The sequence below is a fragment of the Setaria italica genome, chromosome II, assembly GCF_000263155.2.
Source record: "Setaria italica strain Yugu1 chromosome II, Setaria_italica_v2.0, whole genome shotgun sequence".
NCBI lineage: Eukaryota > Viridiplantae > Streptophyta > Magnoliopsida > Poales > Poaceae > Setaria > Setaria italica.
This window is the reverse complement of record NC_028451.1, coordinates 8614098-8632670: the sequence shown is the minus strand read 5'-3', so window position 1 is coordinate 8632670 and position 18573 is coordinate 8614098. Positions and strand designations below refer to the sequence as shown.

At 46.9% G+C, this 18573-nt stretch overlaps 3 protein-coding genes across 4 annotated transcripts; 1 reads left to right on the top strand and 2 right to left on the bottom strand.

Annotated features, from left to right (window-relative positions):
* Window positions 1–4929: 4929 nt before the first annotated feature.
* Window positions 4930–5517, bottom strand: LOC101753195 (pectinesterase inhibitor 8). Its single transcript, XM_004959063.1, has one exon. It carries the CDS (start codon window positions 5515–5517, stop codon window positions 4930–4932), a length of 588 nt encoding a protein of 195 aa, XP_004959120.1.
* A 1055-nt stretch (window positions 5518–6572) lies between these two features.
* Window positions 6573–8125, top strand: LOC101760880 (pentatricopeptide repeat-containing protein At1g31790). The gene has a single exon (XM_004955827.3). The coding sequence runs from the start codon at window positions 6614–6616 to the stop codon at window positions 7946–7948; it is 1335 nt and encodes a 444-aa protein (XP_004955884.1). The 5' UTR covers window positions 6573–6613; the 3' UTR covers window positions 7949–8125.
* Window positions 8126–8938: 813 nt separating this feature from the next.
* LOC101760208 (transmembrane protein 184A) lies at window positions 8939–14541 on the bottom strand. 2 transcript variants are annotated; one of them, XM_004955825.4, is made up of 6 exons: window positions 14110–14541; window positions 13010–13083; window positions 10533–10682; window positions 10162–10447; window positions 9783–10016; window positions 8939–9652 (listed from the first exon to the last, which is right to left on the bottom strand). In XM_004955825.4, the coding sequence occupies exons 1-6, from the start codon at window positions 14266–14268 to the stop codon at window positions 9332–9334; spliced, it is 1224 nt and encodes a 407-aa protein (XP_004955882.1). In that variant the 5' UTR covers window positions 14269–14541; the 3' UTR covers window positions 8939–9331. The 2 variants fall into 2 exon arrangements, with proteins under 2 accessions (XP_004955882.1, XP_022680121.1); XM_022824386.1 differs by lacking the exon at window positions 14110–14541 and adding an exon at window positions 13864–13909.
* Between the last annotated feature and the right edge of the window lie 4032 nt (window positions 14542–18573).

Here is an 18573-nt window from a genome sequence, read left to right as displayed (position 1 = left end):
GTGGAAGATGAGCCAGCGCTGCTGAACGCACGCACCCCTCAGGCGGAAGACGAGCCAGCACTGAGCCAGCGGAAGATGAGCCAGCGGTGAACGCACGCGCTCCTTGAGCTAGCGGAAGACGAGCCAATGCTGCACCTCGATTTCCTAGTCACGGAGTCACCACATGTAGGAGCTCCTCTCGTCTTCCGTATTATTGCCGCCTAGGGTTTGAGCCGTCACGCGTGCAGAATCAAGTGGCGGTGATGGAGATCCATATGAAGCTGTCGGGTCTGGAGGCGGACTCGTTGGAGCAAGCCCTGTCGGGTGGCGACGATGGAGCGATCGGCATGGCGGCATCGAATCTGGAGACTGACTCATTGGAGCATGCCCTGCCGGGTGGCAGCGATGGAGCGATCGACATGGCGCCATCGGGTCTGTAGGTGAACTCGTTGGAGCATGCCTTGCCCGACGGCATCGAGACATTCAGCATCATGTAGGCACCATCGACTACCTAGCCGAGGGGGCAAGGCGTTGTCAGGGGTGCATTCGCGCTCGTGCTTCATGGCTCCAGAACGGAGGGCACGCATGGAGCAGAATCTGGAGGTGACTATCTTTTCATCATGGAGTGAATTGCAGTGTCATTGTTCCCTAGTATGTAATGTTTAGCGTACAGACCCTGATTATCGTTCTGCATGTACAGTGACGTGAGGAGAGGGGAGAAGCAACGACAATAGCGGTGATCAGGGGCCAGATGAGGTAACTGAAGGAATGTGAATAACAAATTGAAGTGATACTATAATAGTCTGTATTGTTGTAAGGCACCTTTAATTCTTGACTCATTGTACAACATGTGGTTGATGAAGTTGCGGAAAATTATTTCATCGTTCCTGAAGTTGGAATGTCTTTTGAATCTGACAAGGAAGCTTATGATATGTACAACACCTATGCAGGCAAGGTTGGGTTCAATATTAGAAAGAGCGACACAAAGCGTCGAAGAGATGGCAGTATCTATCTCAAATATATAGTTCGCAGTAGTCAAGGTCATCGACAAATTAAGTCATCAAAGGACACTACAAGGACATGTTGCGATGCTCGTATTCAGTTTAGTGTCAGCAAGGAGGGGGTTTAGTCAGTGCAGGAAGGTTGTGCTTGATCACAACCATTACCTTGCAAGTCCAAATAAAATACAGAATCTTAGGTCCCAATGACGTGTTCAAGAAGGGGACAAGAAGCTAATTGGCCAAATGAGTGAGGGCGGAATGAAGCCAGCCCAGGTGTTTGAGTTTATGGTGCAATTTTATGGAGGAGCCGACAAAGTGCCATTCTCATGGATTGATTGTAACAATGAGATTGGTCGGCAGTGCAAAAAATACTTAGAATCCAATGATGCACAAACATTGTTGGAATACTTAAAAAATAAGCAGATAGAGGATTCAATATTTTTTTATGCCATTCAAATAGATGAAGATGGCAGGATGGCTAACTTCTTCTGGGCAAATGGTCAATCTATCATGGATTACACATGTTTTGGTGATGCCGTGCCTTTTGACACCACGTTTCAGACTAATAAGTTTGAAATGCCTTTTGCTCCACTCCTGGGAACCAACCATCACAAGCAGACTATAATTTTTAGGGTTGCATTATTGTTTAATGAGACTATTGAATCATTTTTGGCTATTTGAAACTTTTTTAACAGCAATGTCAGGTAAGCATCCCAACACAATTTTCACTGATCAAGATATGGCCATGGCAGGTGCAATTGCTTATGTATTCCCAGATACAAGCCATCGTCTTTGTTTGTGGCATATTTATCTAAATGCTGCTAGCAATCTCGGTCATGTAATCCAGCAGCATCCAGAGAAGTTTCTTCATGATTTTAAGGGATGTGTCTATGAAGATATATCTGAGTTTTACTTGAACAAGAAGTGGGATGAATTGTTGTGTGAGTACAACCTTAAGGATAATGAATGGATGTTAAACCTGTATGATCTGAGGACAAAGTGGGCTGCTATATACCATGACTCATTTACAACTGATATGAACTCCACTCAAAGAAGTGAAGGTATGAATAACGTATTCAAGAAAAGATTTTGTAGAAAACTGGGTATTTCGGAACTATTTGAAGAATGTGATAAGGTTTCTGCTAGTCTTCATAATAATGAGTTGGATGAAGCTTTTCAATCATGTCGAAAGAGCCCAGTTGCACACATACCTCTTTTGAAGACTGCGGCTAAGTCATATACAAGTCGGATGTATAAAGAGTTTCAGGAAGAATTTAATGAACAATTTTCATTCTCTTGTAAATTATTACACACTGAGGGGTCGATTTTGACATATACGGTTACACATATATACTCTGATTATGGAGCAACGATTGTGTTCAACAAAGCAGATATTACCATTACATGTGCTTGCAGAAAATACGAATCCATAGTAAAAAATTTAATTGCAATAGTATAGTTTATAATACAAATTAATGAAATATGATATCCACATATAGGTCTATTATGCAAGCATGCCCTCAAAGTCTTCAATGCAAACGATGTTTTCTTATTGCCATCTCAATACATATTAAACAGATGGACAAAATATGCAAAGAGAGGATTCTATATTGAGAAATAAGGATCTGAGAAGGAAAGCTTGAAAATGCATGCTGCACGTATTGCACGAAAGGTGACATCCATTGCATTGAAGTGTTCACTGTCCAAAGAACTTCTTGTTGATTTGGAGAATGCCGTAGATAAGTTGGAAGCAGATAATTCTCTAAGCAGGATGCAACAAAAAGCCAGTGAGGTCCCTCTAATTTCAAGGCGTTGATCTAGGTCAATCTATCGTAAGTCATATGTGTTGGACTATATCCACTTTTCATATTTGATTTCCTTATATGCAACTATTTATCGGCAGTTTCATTTTCTGTGGTACAGGATCTTAATGATGGTAGCATCGATGTTAACAGTACGATGCCAAACTCTGCAAATGATGTGTATGGACAATCTTCGTCCATGGCTGCTCCTTTCATCCAAGGTGGATACGCTAATGCCATAATGCCATAATTTAATAATGCCATAATTTAATATGTACAGAGATTCTTCTACCGTGAGCGCTCCTTATATCCAAGAAGAATATACGAATCTCTTACTTGGAGTTGATCAAGCTGCCACATTACAGCCGGTTGTTAAGAAATTAAATTTTGGTGGAATGTCAAATCAAGAAAACATGTAATCTTTGTTGTGTTACATAAAATTTTATTTAGATTTGTATTATGTCAGTTGGTACTGTGTAACTCATTTATATTGTTTGATAAGGATCACATCACACTTTATGGATCTGTTATTCTTTTATACACATCACTTCCATGTACCACTCTTTAGATTTAACCCTTTTTCAGATTACGGAATATCTCAGATTTTGTTTGTGAAACGAATCACAGAAATCCTGGCTCCAGCGCTGGCTCGTCTTCCGCCGGCTTGAGGGGCGCGCGCGTTCAGCGCTGGCTCGTCTTCCGTCGGCTCAGCGCTGGCTCATCTTCCGCACGAGGGGCGCGCGCGTTCAGCGGCGCTGGCTCGTCGTCCGCCCGATCTGCGCGCGCGTTCGATTTCCTGGACAGCCACGCGTCTTTCATCTGGCAGCGTCCTGCACGCGCGGCAGGTTGCAGGACTCCTGCGCGCAATTTTTTCCCGTACACTTGAACCGACGTGCACTTCCGGGATAGAGACAGGGTGCATCACGTATGCTGCGGCCAGCATCCGTGCCCACATCAGATTCCACGGCTATACATACCAACCGGTCATTCATTACATGCAACGACGACGACCAAACCCCTTCCATACGCCGCACGTACGCGTGCCACACCACACGACGGCGGCATGGCGGCGCCGCGGTCCAGCAGACCGATCTTCGCCCGTGCCCTCCTCCTCTCCTTCCTCGCCGTCGCGGCGGCGGCGGCGTTCCTCTCGGCACCGGCTTCGGCCGCTGCGGCACCTGACGAGACGACGACGTGCGTGCCGTCGCTGCAGCGGCTGCTGTCGTGCCTGGACTTCATCGAGCACCGGGCGGAGGAGATCCCCGTCCCGTGCTGCGTCCAGGTGAGGAGAACGGTGGCGGAGCAGCCGTGCTGCCTCATGCATGTCATGCGCGGCAACGCCGCCAGGCTCATCGGACCCGAGTACGACAGCACCCGCGCCATGGTCAACGTCACCGCCGAGTGCCTCGGCGACGCCCACGTCCTCGTCTCCCTCACACGCAACTGCTCAGGTTCTTCCTTCTTCATTAATAATCCCCGTGAAGTTTCTCCAACTGGCAAATATTATTAGAGCCATGGATTTTGATTCATCGTGATCGATCGTTCTTGCTTTTTGTTAATTTCTTTCGCAGGCAAGCCGCTCCCGCCGCTGACACCTGAGTTTACGTTTACTACTGCCGTGGTGCCGCCGCCGCCATCGTCGTCGGGTGAGCAGCTAATAGATTGAACGGTTTTTGTGAAAATTTTGATGTGATATCGTGATTGACGCTGATTTCTCATTCGAATCTGGATCTTCGTCCTGCTGCACATACACAGGAGCATCGAGGCTGCAGGGCTCCTCGTCTTCCATCATCGCATTGTTACAAGCCGTTCTTGCCAGCATCGTCGTCTATGGAGCCGTAGCTGTTCGATGAAATTAGCTTTCGTCGAACTGCTGACTCAGCAATCAGTTGTTCATGCATATGAGTTGCCGTTGTAATTTTTTTGTGTCTAGGTAAATGCAGTGCAGTTCCAATTTGTTAGAGAACGTGACATGGACATGGATCTTGGGTGGAATGGTGATCGAACTTGTGTTCAGTCTGTTCTCTAGTTCCTTGCACATACAAGAACATTAACAACTCATGCATGATGTCAAAGATTTATTGTTCATCACGTTAACTTAACAAAAAAATATTGCTCAACGTAACGCACGCATGCGTGCGCATCTTTCACGCTCTAGTCGGCAGCGGTGGCGACGGCGATGGCGGCGAGGGCAAGAGGGCGATGGCCAGCTCGACCTCGTCGTCGAGCCCGCGGGCCGCGCCGTCCAGCGGCGACTCCAGCCCGGCGGCCGCAAACGCGCCGTCGCAGCGCGCGGTGGTGCCCGTCACCTCCTCGAGCAGCGCCTGCGCCCGCCGCAGGTCCCCGCCCTCGCGCCGCGCGGCGGCCCTCGCGGCGCGCCCGAGCCGGCGCACGGCGGCGGCGTACTCGGCGGCGCACGCCGCCAGGCAGCCCCGCCGCGCCGGGACCGTCTCGTTGGCCCGCAGCCCGGCGATCCTCTCCCCCGTAGCCTTGGCCGTCGCCCTGGCGGCCCGCGCCGCGATGGCGGCGAGGCCCCGCGCGTCGGCGGTGGCGCTGCCGCTGTCGCGCCCCAGCTTGTAGACGCAGTAGTCGTAGCTGCTCCGGTCGCCGGCGGCGTAGCTGTCGCACTGCTCCTGCACCGTGGTGGAGGCGGCGGCGGCGGCGGCCGTGCACGCGTGCGGGATGACGAGCAGGAGGAGCGTGGCGGCGCAGAAGAGAGCTTGGAGGGAGGCCATGGTGAAATGCTTAGGCTCTGCGTTTCTCGGGTGTTCATCGATCGATCATATAAGAAGGATGGCTATTTTTTGGAACGGTTGAAGTGAGTTTAATTCCCGGCGTTGGGTAACACAAATGAGCTGAATGGGATCGTTTCAATTTTCAAAGGTTTTTTGGTGTTTCTTTCTTTTTCCCCTTCTGCAGTTCCCCTTTGTAATTGAGTAGGAAAACTGTATATATACACATATATACATGCAAGCCACACAAAATTTCTGCGTGACTAAACCTCGGACAGATAGTTTTGGTTTATACATGCGTGAAACTAATTCGATCTGACTGTCTAAAATCTAAATAGGTTTGGTTTATTTTCCATGGAGAAGCTGCACTGTACAGCAGGTTGTTATCATGTGGGGTTGTACACCAACATGAAGAGCACGACAAAGCATGTGGCAATAAAATATTCTAGAAAAAAAGTTTAAATCTCATTACATGCGCACAGATGACCACGGATTGTCCCAAGTATGCCCTTACAATTGCAGTCATAAAAAGAAGGTGAGAAAAGGATGAGCTTCATCTTCAATACATCAAGTCACTGGTAGATGAGTTCAGGGGCAGAGGTGGAATTTAGAAAAAAAATTTCTTTATTGAAGGGGCAATAATGCTATTTTCTAAAAGAAATTGTTTGAATATAAATCCCTACAATTCCAAATGACTACTGCATCACATTACCGCGTGGCTCACTGCCACTGTATATGAAAGCAATGAACATTTGGACCAATTTCGAGAGCCAAACAACGAAATTTGGTGAAACTGGAGGACAATATTGATCCTTTTGGGTTTTTTTCATCGGTAGTCGAATGTTTTTAGTTGTGAAAAGTATTTGTCATCAGTCTAGTTTTTGTGGTTTGATCGGTTGATCCTAACAAAAAAATAGGAAAAGCAGTTCCCAGATTTGGGCTGGGTTCTAGCAACGCCCAGCCCAATAACGAGCAGGTCCAGCTTGAAAAGTTGGCCATTCCAACGAAGCCTTAGGCTGGGCTGTTAAAAAAAGCCTTTGGGTCCATTCCTCCTCCAGTGCTTCAGCGATTCAGCCAACCTTGCAAGTTGCAGCCAACCATGGCGCGCTGCTCCCACGCGAAGCCGTTCTGCGCCACCGCGACTCCCCGCCTCTCACGCCGCCGCCGGCATCTCTCCGCGAACGCCACTTCCCCGGCCAGTTCCACCAGCAAGCCACGGTTCCCGGCCCTAAACAAACCGGCCAAACCGCCGCCGCCGCCTCTCCTCTCGCGCCCGAAGCTCCCCGTCCCCAACCTCACCACCACCGACACCGCCGACGACAAGGACTGCACCAAGAAGCCACCGCCGGAATCCGCTGCCGCGCCTCCGTCCTCGTCGGGCGCCGGCGACGTTCTCCGCCTGATGGACGCGCTCGGCCTCCCGCCCGACGAGGACGTCTACATCTCCCTCCTCAGGGACTGCGCCAGCTCCGCGGAGGTCGCCGCGGTGCACGCGCACCTCGCGCGCCGCTGCGCCTGCGCCCCCGCCGGCGGTGGCCTCCCGCTGCCGCTCTCCAACCGGGTGCTGCTCTCCTACGCAGCGTGCGGGGACATCGGGGCCGCCCGCCGGGTGTTCGACGAAATGCCGGCCAGGAACAGCATGGCGTGGGCGACCATGGTCTCGGCTTACTCGGACGCGCGCTTCCACCACGACGCGATGCGCCTGTTCGCGCTCATGTGCCACGAAGCCCGGGACCTCACCGGTGACGGCTTCGCCCACGCCACTGTGGCCGTGCTGCGGTCGTGCACCCGCGCGGGCGAGCTGCGTCTCGGCGAGCAGGTGCAGGCGCTTGTCGTCAAGGAAGGCAGGGTCTGTGGCGACATCGGCAGCGCACTGGTGCAGCTCTACTGTGAGAGCGGCAGCCTTCACAGAAGAGCACGGCAAGTGCTCGCGATGATGATGGAGCGCCACTGCCATGAAACCGTTCCCGAAGCAGCCTGGACGAGCCTGATCACGGCCTGCCACCGGGACGGCCTGCTGGACGAGGCCACCGACGTCTTCAGGGACATGGCGTCCGCCGGCGTTCCCAGGAGCAGCTTCTCGCTGTCGAGCATCCTCGCCGTGTTTGCCGAGTCAGAGAACCAGCAGCACCAAGGGTGCTGCGGGGAGCAGGTGCACGCCGACACCATCAAGCGCGGGGTGGACACGAACCAGTTCGTCGGCTCTGGGTTGGTGCACATGTACGCGAAGCAAGGGCGGCTGGCGGACGCCGCCAGGGCGTTCGAGGCGATCGGTGGCAGGCCCGACGCGGTGTGCTGGAACGCCATGGCCATGGCGTATGCTCGCGGCGGACGGTACAAGCAGGCCGCGCGAGTCATGTACCAGATGAAAGCTGCCGGGATGAACCCTTCTGAGGAGATGACGGATGCGGTTAGGTTGGCCTGTTTCAGATGAATATGAACTGCCAAAGTGAGTTACTTGACTCGGTCAGTGTACACTAACACACCCTATGGGATTCAGAAAAGAGTATCAATAAATTAATTCCTCCAGTAACAGCATTTGTATACTACCTATGACTATCGATGTTTTGTAGACGTATAATTTGCAGCAGGCCCGACTCACTAATCATTATTCAGTCCTTTGTAACGTGGATTAGCTCTGTTTGGCACAGCTCCACTCCTAAACTCCAGCAACTCCATCAAAAAATTCAGCCAAACATCCTAACTCCAAAACTCCATGGAGTTGCCAACTTCATGGAGCTGTAGTGCAAATGGAGGTGGAGTTTTGAAGCACCTCTTTTGCTACTCCAGAAACCACTCTTTTGAACCTCCTCGTGGAGTTGGTGGATAATTACCCACCAATGCCACTGATTACACAGAAAAAACGGTTCGTTCTATTTTCCTCCGAGACTCCACGTGCTCATCTTCACCGGTCTCCACCGCGCTAGCGCCGCCCGTCACTCCCGCCGTCGGCCGCCGTGGCCCCTCCGTCCCGCGCGCTCCGGCCTTGGAGCCTCGCCGCCGGCCGCCCCCACCGCCGCCCGCCCGAGCCCCGCCGCTGGCCGCACCCCCCGCCGCCGGCCGCACCTCCCACCGCCCGCGCACCCCCTGCCGCCGGCAGCACCACCCACCTGCTGGTGCCTTCCTCTCCTCTTCCTTCGGGTGACCAGTGGACAACGGCAGAGAGAGGAAAAAGGAAGGAGGAAGAAAGGAGGGGGAGAGAATGACAAGTGGGGCCTGAATTGGGGCAACAATGACAATTAACACTGAAATTGATTTTTTTTGGAGCTGAGAGGACCCATCTAGCCAAATACCCCATTTTATTTCTGAAGTGGAGCTGACTCTACCTGGAATTTTGGAGTAGAACAGCTCCACCTAGAGCTGGAGTCATGCCAAACATAGTTTGGGGCATTCAAGAATGAAATATGCCATTACAGCAACAAGAAAATCAAATGCATTATTCCACTCCCTTATGAGCTCGTATGAAGGATACTGAAGTAAATCCATATCTCAGTGCAATCTTGCAAGCTAGCTATACACGTGAACCTTTATAAGGTCAGTACAGAGACCACGTTCAATACACACCCCACATCATCAGCAACAGCAAATCCGAGACATTTGCTCACACTCCTACCTCGTACTTATATTCCCCTGACAACTTCAGTTGATCTGTGAGATTGGTTCATCTTTAACCCATTCAGAAAAAAAAAATGAGCATGCCCTTCAAATGGGCGAACAATGAAACGTAACCAACACGCAACATTTCTATGTACAACGTAATCTACGATTAGCTCAACAGCGCTACTGCCCATCTACACCCCAAATATACAGCGCCAGGTCATTGCTCTCTCACATCAGGAATCACGGGGACCTCGGCAGGGTAATCAGATAACTCTACGTTGAGGAAGTTCGACAGCTCGTACGGTTCTGCTGAAGTAGCAGTTTTGACTTCCAAACTTTGAGTGGGCATTGTTTCTGCCTGATTTGCCTTGTTCAGCGGTAAGCTTGACATTGCTGGAGCTTTTGAGCTCACGACAGTGACTTCCGCCAGCTCTACTAATTGCTCTCCAGTTGGCACAACAGTGCTGGGGCTGTATTTTGTAGGTTCATCTTCCTCCTCATTACTGTAGAGCACATATTCATGATATGTAGGTGCAAACTGCAACATGGGAGAAAACAGTTATATCAAACAAAGTTGAAACTGCACTCTGGAAATTGAGATGCAGACAGAACATGCGTATGTTTCGCATCTGGGACCAGGATGAGTTGTGAAGGGACTGCTAATTTACCTGGTGTACAGTGTCATGATAGAAGTCGTTGAATTTCATAGCATGAAGAAGGCTTCCCTTGAAACCACCAAAAGGACGAGCATTGGAGCCAGCGTATTCCTTATAGGAGAATGCAAATCGATGCCCAATGGCTGCTATCAGCATCTCAACACACAGAACAAAGTTCTGCAGATAAGCTGCTTTCTCAGCATCTCTTATGAATCCAGATTTTGCAGCAAGGAAAACCAACACGCCCTGTGAGAAAAGCTTTCAAATTAATACAAAAAAATATATTTCACTGAGTAACAGGAAATACTGGTGGGATCATTTTGCTTGCAGGCTAATGGCTCCCAAGTAGATTCAGAGAAAGACATGAATATATCCTTACAATGGACTTTACCTGCCAATACGTGAGAAACACAACTGATTTTATTATGATGAACTTTGGGACAGGGTTATATGGCTGAAGTAGATCTCTGCATGCCGCATAAAACAGTGCAAGAGCAAACAGTGCCATAGAGTATGAGATTGTATAGATGATAGTTATGTATAGATAAGACTGGTTCACACTGAAGTTTCCATCTTCATATTTTCCTTTAGCATGAAGTATGAAGGTGATAACAACCAAGATTGGTTTCAGGATTACAAACTGCAGACAGCCTTGTTTGCATCTCCTTATGAAACGCCTGTCAGGAACACAAAATACGACCATTTAGCACTTGCACAAGAAGTTGTGTTGATCAAACAATCACACAAAGGAGAATTACGCACCCATCTAGAGGAATAGCTGGTAAACAGCAAGTCATCAGGAACCATGAGGGTTTCAGAGACTGGCCACTCAAACTTACCACCACAGTTCCAGGGCCTCCTACCCATGCCAAGCAAAGTGAAAAGAAATTGTAGATGACCCAAGCATCATAGCTAAAACACAATTCAGCAAGTAAGTTTTGATATATTCTAGCTTTTGTACTGCTTGAAATAGCTCAAAGTTGTCAGGGAACTACAGAAACAATAAAAGACAACAGGAGGTACAACACATGAACCTTGACTATCCTACAAGAACACCAGGAGGAATAATACTTAGGGCAGCTAATCAAATTACCACTTACGAAAATAAACAGATATAAAAAATAATAACATAAAAGAGTGAATCATTACGTCTGTCATTTGCCAGCAATTACACCAGGGTGTTGGGAAGAATCCACAACATGCCAAAAGATCATTTCAAGAGGACCAAAATATTGTTCAATGTATTTGACATCATATTACTACAATCAGTGATATTCTGCAATCTGCATAAGTGCTACAATAAATCAATAATGCACTCATGCCTCTGAGTCTTAAGAGAGGTAGTCTCCACTACTCCCTCTAGTCACAAATAAGTGAAATTTTAGGGTTGTCTGAAGTCAACCATGTCAAACTTAAAGAGTACAAATTATCTCTTGTGCATTGAGATTGATATTTGAAAGAAAAGATGAGTAGATTTGTATTGAAAAGTAGGTTCACAATAGTGTACTTTTGCTATGTGTTACAAATTTATTTTAACAAAAACTAATGGTAAAACTGTGTTTTGGAGACTGATGGTCTCCAAAACTTCACTCACTTGTGACAAGAGGGAGTAGTTAATAAACAGTTCATGGTTCCTATGCCCAAGGGCACTAAACAACTGTTGTCAGCACATACATGCAACCCAAATATAGGATTAAGAATCCCAATTAAAAATGCTGGGTAAATATATCATGATTTTTTTGTATTTGGTGTTTGTTTGTACTGCAACCTTTTTTTATCTTCTTAGTACAATGAGCCAATGACACACAGTTCTTCTACGTGTTTGAGAAGAAAAATATATCATGGATTTATTGGTCACAGGAACAATATTAAGGAGACGACAAAATTCGATAAAAAGTTCAATGATAATGAAGATTGAAAAAGGATGGTTAGAAATGTTATGTGATCTATAGTTCAACAATGAGCCCACTAGGGATAACAAATAACTAAGCATCATTTTATCTGGAGCATACATTTTCAAAAAAAACTATAACAATAAAATCATCCATTAAAAAAAGAACAATAAAATAGTCTGAGTTATAATCTAGGTAATTTCACATTTACTGGAGCCATAAGCATTAGCATGTAGTTATTGTGAGTGAAACAGTTCTGAGTGTTAGTTATGGGGTAAGGTACTCTGGTTGATTTTACCTAACTGAACTCAGGGAATTACACAAACTCAATAGAACTTAAGTATCCATAATATTTAAAAGGAACGATCATGAAACATAGATCAACGTCTCTAGAAAATAGAACAGTTTTAATTCAATAGGCAGTTCGACACAAAAAACACAAAATGCATGGCATGATCAAATAGTTGTTTGATTGTGGATCTACCTGCTATGAACATTTCTAGAAGTGGGGTAAGTTCAGCACTGATCATTTACTAACACAAAGTACTATTTTTTACCATATCTCAATTATTTGATAGGCTATATGGATCCATGGACTACGATATGTCATAGGAACCACAGTCATGAGATGAGCCAAGTAAGATATTGCTCATAAAGCTAATATCATGATTTTATGGTAGGCATGCATATCTAGAAAACCAGCCCACATGACCAATTATCTCTATGACTTAGTCCTTGATTAGATAAGTATGCAGACAATTGAACTTCACTTCATTAATCAGCAGGAACCGGCACTGTGAGAAACTCCCCACAATTATGCGCCAAAAGATCAGCAGAAACCATTTCTGCACTGCAGTGTTAGAAGTAGCTTACCCATATAATTTCATGTATAATCCATTAATTCTTCTGAACTAACGTTCTTGCTTTCCATTAGGTCATGCCTCACTACTGGTCGGGTTGACTAAAAACAGATTCTAGTTCAGTGACATAAGCAACTTGAGTTACTCCCCTATGTCAGGCATATTAAATGGCAATACAACTACTGCAATACCATAACTAAACAAAGTTGAAAGTTCACACCCTTCCCACCTTAAGCTTTGTTTCGTGCGACACTGCAATTTGTCATTGGTTAAGGTGATGGTCTGATGGATCATATAAATTCACAGGGCTTATGACAGATGGGTGCTAAAAAAGAGTGCTACTAGAGCAGTTTTATTTATTAATTCTTACTATGAGGGCATCATTATCCATCAGAAATACATGTATACATGCTTCAAGTGATAAACATGAACCAGGTGACACACAGAATAAAACAAAATAGGTTTTAGCTGCAAGGAGTTAACTTACATTTCTCGAATAGAATTGAAGTAGATTGCTTTACGCGGTAAGATAAGGGAAAGAAATGACATCACTGCATATACCTGCAAATAATGTACTTATAAATTGTTATTAATTTAATAAAAGGTGGATACAAGGTGCATCTGTAGGATGATAAAACTAAAAAATTGAACACAATCCACATGCATACATATACGATTCCATGCTGACACTTTATACCAGCTATGTAGGACAAATATTCACTTTAGATGCACGGAGAGCAAGCATACTGATCATATGTACTGTGTTAAACCAAAGAGAGCAAAGGCATGGAACAAATGGCCTAACCAAACCCCTGTGATATAACTAGTGGATCCTAACTGCACGTGGCTGACAAACTGCGCAGGAATCAGAACTGAAAATTCACATTTGTAAGATAATCTGTGTCATTCTAGTTGTTCTGATAGTTCCACACTTCCACTACAACCAAAATTCATTCTAGGAGATTAATTAAAGAATATCTGAGGCAGGGTGCAGAACGAGAATATAAGCCATTCCACTCAGCAAGTTACTTCAACCCCCACAGGGCTATATATGGTTTAATAGTTCCAAGCATCATTTTCAGCTTCAAGTACACCAGCTATCTGTTGGCATGTGCTTATCGCGACATTATAGGTGCACCAGCTATCTGTTGCAGTGGCAAGTGGGAAAATTCAGAAAAAGTGGTTTCGTCCTCCATCGCAAAGGAAACATAAAAATGATGTACAATATTCAGAAAACAAGCTTATTCCCCAAAACCCAAATATCAGCGTATCAACCTTCTGAAACAGGGACCCTTTGTTTGTTGAGACAAAATTATCGATGCTAAGGCAGCCGCTGCATACCATTTGCTTAGCAATCTGTCTGCATACCCAAGCATGAATACTAACTCTTGGTTTGTTGCTACCCGTGGTACTCCATAACTTCCTAGAAGCATCAATAACCAAAACGTTATAGCTTTAGAAGAAATCCAGTCAGAAGTCACAGTTCGCCTACAAATCGCAGCTACGAGCTAGAAGAGCTGAAGTGAACAGCTAAAATTCGCCTACGGAACCGGCCTACAGGGTGGCGCGGCAGCAGCGGTGGCGTACCGGGACCATGAGGATGATGCGGACGATGAAGCGCTGGTGCGTGGGCTCGGCGTAGTGGAGGAGGTGGCGGTGCACGAGGCGCAGCGCCATCACCGTCGCCGCCGCGGCGGAGGCCAGCGCGGCGGCCGTGTACGCCGCCGCGGTGGCCCACCCCTCCATCCCCGTCCCGTCCCGCCCCCGCCCCGCCCGCCCGCGAGGGGAAACCCTAGGCGTCCCGCGGCGAGGGGGGGAGAGGAGGAGGAGGAGGAAGCGGCGAGGCTGGGGGCGAGCGGGGGAGCAGGCAGGCGGAGGTGGCGATGCCGGGGGCAAGGCAATCGAGATTCGAGCGGGCGGGGACGGATGTTTCCGCGTGGCGTACAAGCGTGACGGGAATTGGGATTTGGGTTCCTCAGTTTTGACTTTTGAGACTGCTCGGAGTTGAGCGGATCTGAACGCTGAAGTTTCGTCAGGAGAAAAAAGAAAGCTTAAATTCAAAAAAAGAAGAAGGAAGTTTCGTCAGGGGACTTGGCTGCAATGCAAGACTCTTCGCGCGCTGCCGTCGGCGGTGAGGGTCAGATTAGCTTGGAGTGCTCAACTCCAACGCGCTCAATAACAAAATTGCAGAGTTTTTCCGAGTTATTTGTAATCGTAAATCGTTGGGAATAAAAAACGGTGAACCCACGTTTTCCGGTGAAAAACCAGTTGAGGCCTCGTTCGTTTTCACCGGATTGGCCCGGAATGAGGTCCATTTCGGATGGTTTGAAGTGACCCGGTTTGAAACCAGACTTGCATTGAAAGTGTTGTTCGTTTTAGTCTGATCTGGAACGAAAACCGACCTGGATTGGAATCCTTCTACATTAGATGGCCCGGATTGAAACCATACCTCCTCACCCCTGGAATGAATCCTGACCAGATTGAGTGACACGGGTGGAATCACTCAAACCGGACCTGGAAGTAATCCTAGCTGGAATCCAATCCTGGTGAAACGAACGAGGCCTGAGGCGGACTTCTACGTGAGGAAAACCCCCCGCGCAAAAAACCAGCTGCGTCGCCCTCGCTTCCTGTAGCGCCGCCGCTCCCCGCTCCTGGGCCTGGCTGCTGCATGTGATGCCGCCTCCTGGGCCAAGCTTCATACACCTGGGCCAGCCCTCATGCGTGCGCACAATCAACCAGCAACGGCAATGCCATCCGCGCATTTGTGCCAGGCCAAATTGGCCGGTGGTGCTACCTGCTAAGCACCACAGCAGATAACACGAAGACCCTCAAAACAAAAAAAAAAGGTGATACGATGAGATCATCATTCCACATCCTTCCGAGGCTGTTTTTTTCCTCTGATCTCCAAAATAAATGAAATTTATATTTATTTTGATCGTCCTCCGACATGGTGTAGTCCAATTTCGTATCTAAAATCATCTACAATATCGTCTACTTTGGCCATACTTTATGGTCTTTTTTCAACATAATCACATATGCTCCATTTATATGATTTCTCTTGTATTTCTAGCATATTTCTGAAAAAAGCAGAAACACCCAAAGTCCTAGAATAGTGAGGGTTAGTACTAAATAAATGCACAGATATGGACTTCAAACCATTAATCCTCGAATTTGGCTACACTTTATGAATCGAAGAAAAAGAACGAGAAGAAGACCAACAAGTGCCACCGGATCGACGAAACAAGAAAAATCCAATACATGGTGTATGATAACCCAGCCAGCCAATGGTAACCACAGCACACAAACAATCTAGGCAAAAATCCAATTCAATTTCAAACAATTCTTCACTAGATTAGATCAGGGATTAGGAAAAAGTTGCCTCACTTGCCCTTAAGGCAAAAGAGGTGACTAGCATTGATGGATGATGGAGGCATGCTGACCACATTGGAGCCTGTGAGCCGACTCCATCGCCATTGGAGGATATACATGAGGCTCATCCATATTGGAGGTGTCGGGCTTCGTGTGCCGACCACAACCCTGTTAGAGGACCAAGCACGGGGGCTGGGACCATGAGCTGGTCTTGTGCCCAACACGTGCCATGCTCTAGCCTTCCATCTTCGGAGATAGAGAAGGCCATTTGCGTTGGCGCATGCAATTTTAATCAGTTTTAGCATTGTAGTGTGATAATCTATAAGTATATCATTTACCCATATCAACGCTAGAAGCATTGCAATTTTACTGATTGCGTTTCTACAGGTCAAAATTAGAACTTATTGCTTATGATAGATTCTCAAGTGTTCCTTCAGCTGGACCCGTTGGAGATCTTACAGTTTTCATGGTTCAGCCGTGGCGCAGCAGAGCATACATCATGTGGTAGGCCAAGTTACCGGAAAACTAATTGTATTGATATATCACCTGAGCATGTTTATTGGGTCAAGGATGTGTGAGAAAAAAAATTTCTTCTCATTAGTAGGCGAGGGTGCCAACGGCAACAAGATTTCTCATCGAGTAGGCGAGGGTGCCAACGGCAACAAGACGGTATTGGAGTGGGTCATAATTAACGAGCTATCACCTGGATTTTTTTGTCATGTTTATTGGTGTTGACGCCGGATTTCGTCACCAGTAGAATCGGCGTCAAGAAGAAAAGAAATCGGAGAAGTACAGTTGGGAATCGGTCAAATGGTGCTATAATGAGGAATCGGCTGGCGGCTTTTGCTTCGCTTCAGGGAGAATACGCCAGGCTCCCAATCGGCAATCCTTTGCCGATGAGAAATCGGCCGATCAGGAGGATGGACTAATTGGGTCTGTATGGGCTTGGAAAGGGACGGAAGGATAAGGTGGAGGTCAGCCCACGAAGCGTGGGATAGCTAACCTAGTACGAATTATGCTTGTAGATATTTGTTTTCTGTTTGAATTAGAGATAGAATTCTAGTCGGTTAAGAAGTTATCTGTACGGGGCTATAAATAGCTACCTTTGTAAATCTGTAAACAACAATCAATCAATACAACAAGTTACTTTCTTTTTCGTACTTACTTTCGAGCAGGCGACTTCGCTGTTACTTTTTCCTTTCACGAGTTCGTGCGGGTTGGCAGGGCTGCATCATCTTGATCTCCGGCCGATTCTGTAAGTTCCGTTTATCGAGTAATATCTAAGCTTTAACTTCCGGCGCATCGCTGTTGTTTCGTTTAGATTTATTCACTAGTTATCGATATCAACTAGATTCATAGGTTTTTACCTGTTTTCTTAGTTTTTATCATCAATTATCCCACTAGGAATCGGTAGTATCGGCTTTCATTATTTTCTGTCGTTAGATCCATTCATTGCCGATTAGATCTTTTCCTAGTGCTGTTACCACAAGCTTTGTACCGGCTACTCTAGCATCTTTCTGTCTACAAGGCTACAGGGATCGTGCTGTCTTATAGCCGATTTCATTATCACAGCAAATCGGCCGATTCGCCGATAAGCTCTCTCGATCGGGAACTTAGCCGATCGCAGTTTCTGAACCTGACACGTGTTCTTCCTTGCCAATCAACAGGTCAGATTGGCTGGCACGCCGCGCGAACCGCACCAGGGCATTCACCCGAACAGGAGCTAAGCAGATTCTCCCGGGTCGTGTGTCGGTCGCTGGGATCCGGTTGACCGATTTCTAGCGCCAACACACTTTTGGCACGCCTGGTGGGACACGATTGACATTTTAATGGCGATTGATAATCAAGTTTATTTTCCAAGATAAGCATGCGTATAATTCCAGGGCTCTACTTATCTACGTGGTTGAAGGTCCATGTCAATATACGTATATATCCTAGGTTGAGGCATCCGATCGACTTAGCATGGTTCCCCTGTTTCGCATCTGTGCGGCTGATCAGAATTGGCCTGGGCGTTGTTCGCTCATCGGCTAGCGATGCCGATTGCTCCCTTGGCTCCACGCCTCTACGCGCCATCGGCTGAGGCAACCGATAGCCAATCGAATCCAATCTCCGGCCGATCTGTTCCTCTCTCTATCGGCCAACTCTGAGCATGGTGCCAGACAACATAGAGAGTGACGTTACATTGATTTTGGGCGTCATTAGTACAGTACACTGGAAGAGTTCAAAAGGTCATGATCGCGCAAGGAGAAGAATTTCAAAACATAATATATTATTGTTTGCAATCAAATCGGCTGGGCACATAGTAGCCAATGGAGTTTTTTTTTCTTCATTATCGACTAGTACAAAGAAAGCAAGAATCAGTTGGCCAGCTGATGAGATTTGTTTTAAATTCAGCTGGAGGAATTTTTCTGTTAATTCAGCCGGTGGAATCTTTTAGTTTAGCTGATGGATATTTTAATCATGGGAACCTAATCATGTTGTTATTCAGCTGATGCACACGTCCATGGCTTTTCAGCCGATCATGGACTATCAACCAATTTTGGTCAGCCGATGAAGAATTTTGGTCAGCGGATGGAATATTTTCGGGCGATTGAAATAAAAATACCATCGGCTGATTGCTTAGCAAAATAGCATCGGCCGATTTACGGCAAAGTAGCATCGGCTGATTCCAAAGTATTACCG

What these genes read in the sequence shown, in the direction of transcription:
- LOC101760208 (XM_004955825.4), bottom strand. Translation starts at nt 14,268, where the DNA reads ATGGAGGGGTGGGCCACCGCGGCGGCGTACACGGCCGCCGCGCTGGCC. An exon ending in GCATCATCCTCATGGTCCCG is followed by an intron (nt 13,084 to 14,109) that starts GTACGCCACCGC and finishes CATTATTTGCAG; the next exon opens with GTATATGCAGTGATGTCATT. An exon ending in TTCAATTCTATTCGAGAAAT is followed by an intron (nt 10,683 to 13,009) that starts GTAAGTTAACTC and finishes ATTGTGTTTTAG; the next exon opens with CTATGATGCTTGGGTCATCT.
- LOC101753195 (XM_004959063.1), bottom strand. Translation starts at nt 5,517, where the DNA reads ATGGCCTCCCTCCAAGCTCTCTTCTGCGCCGCCACGCTCCTCCTGCTC.
- LOC101760880 (XM_004955827.3), top strand. Translation starts at nt 6,614, where the DNA reads ATGGCGCGCTGCTCCCACGCGAAGCCGTTCTGCGCCACCGCGACTCCC.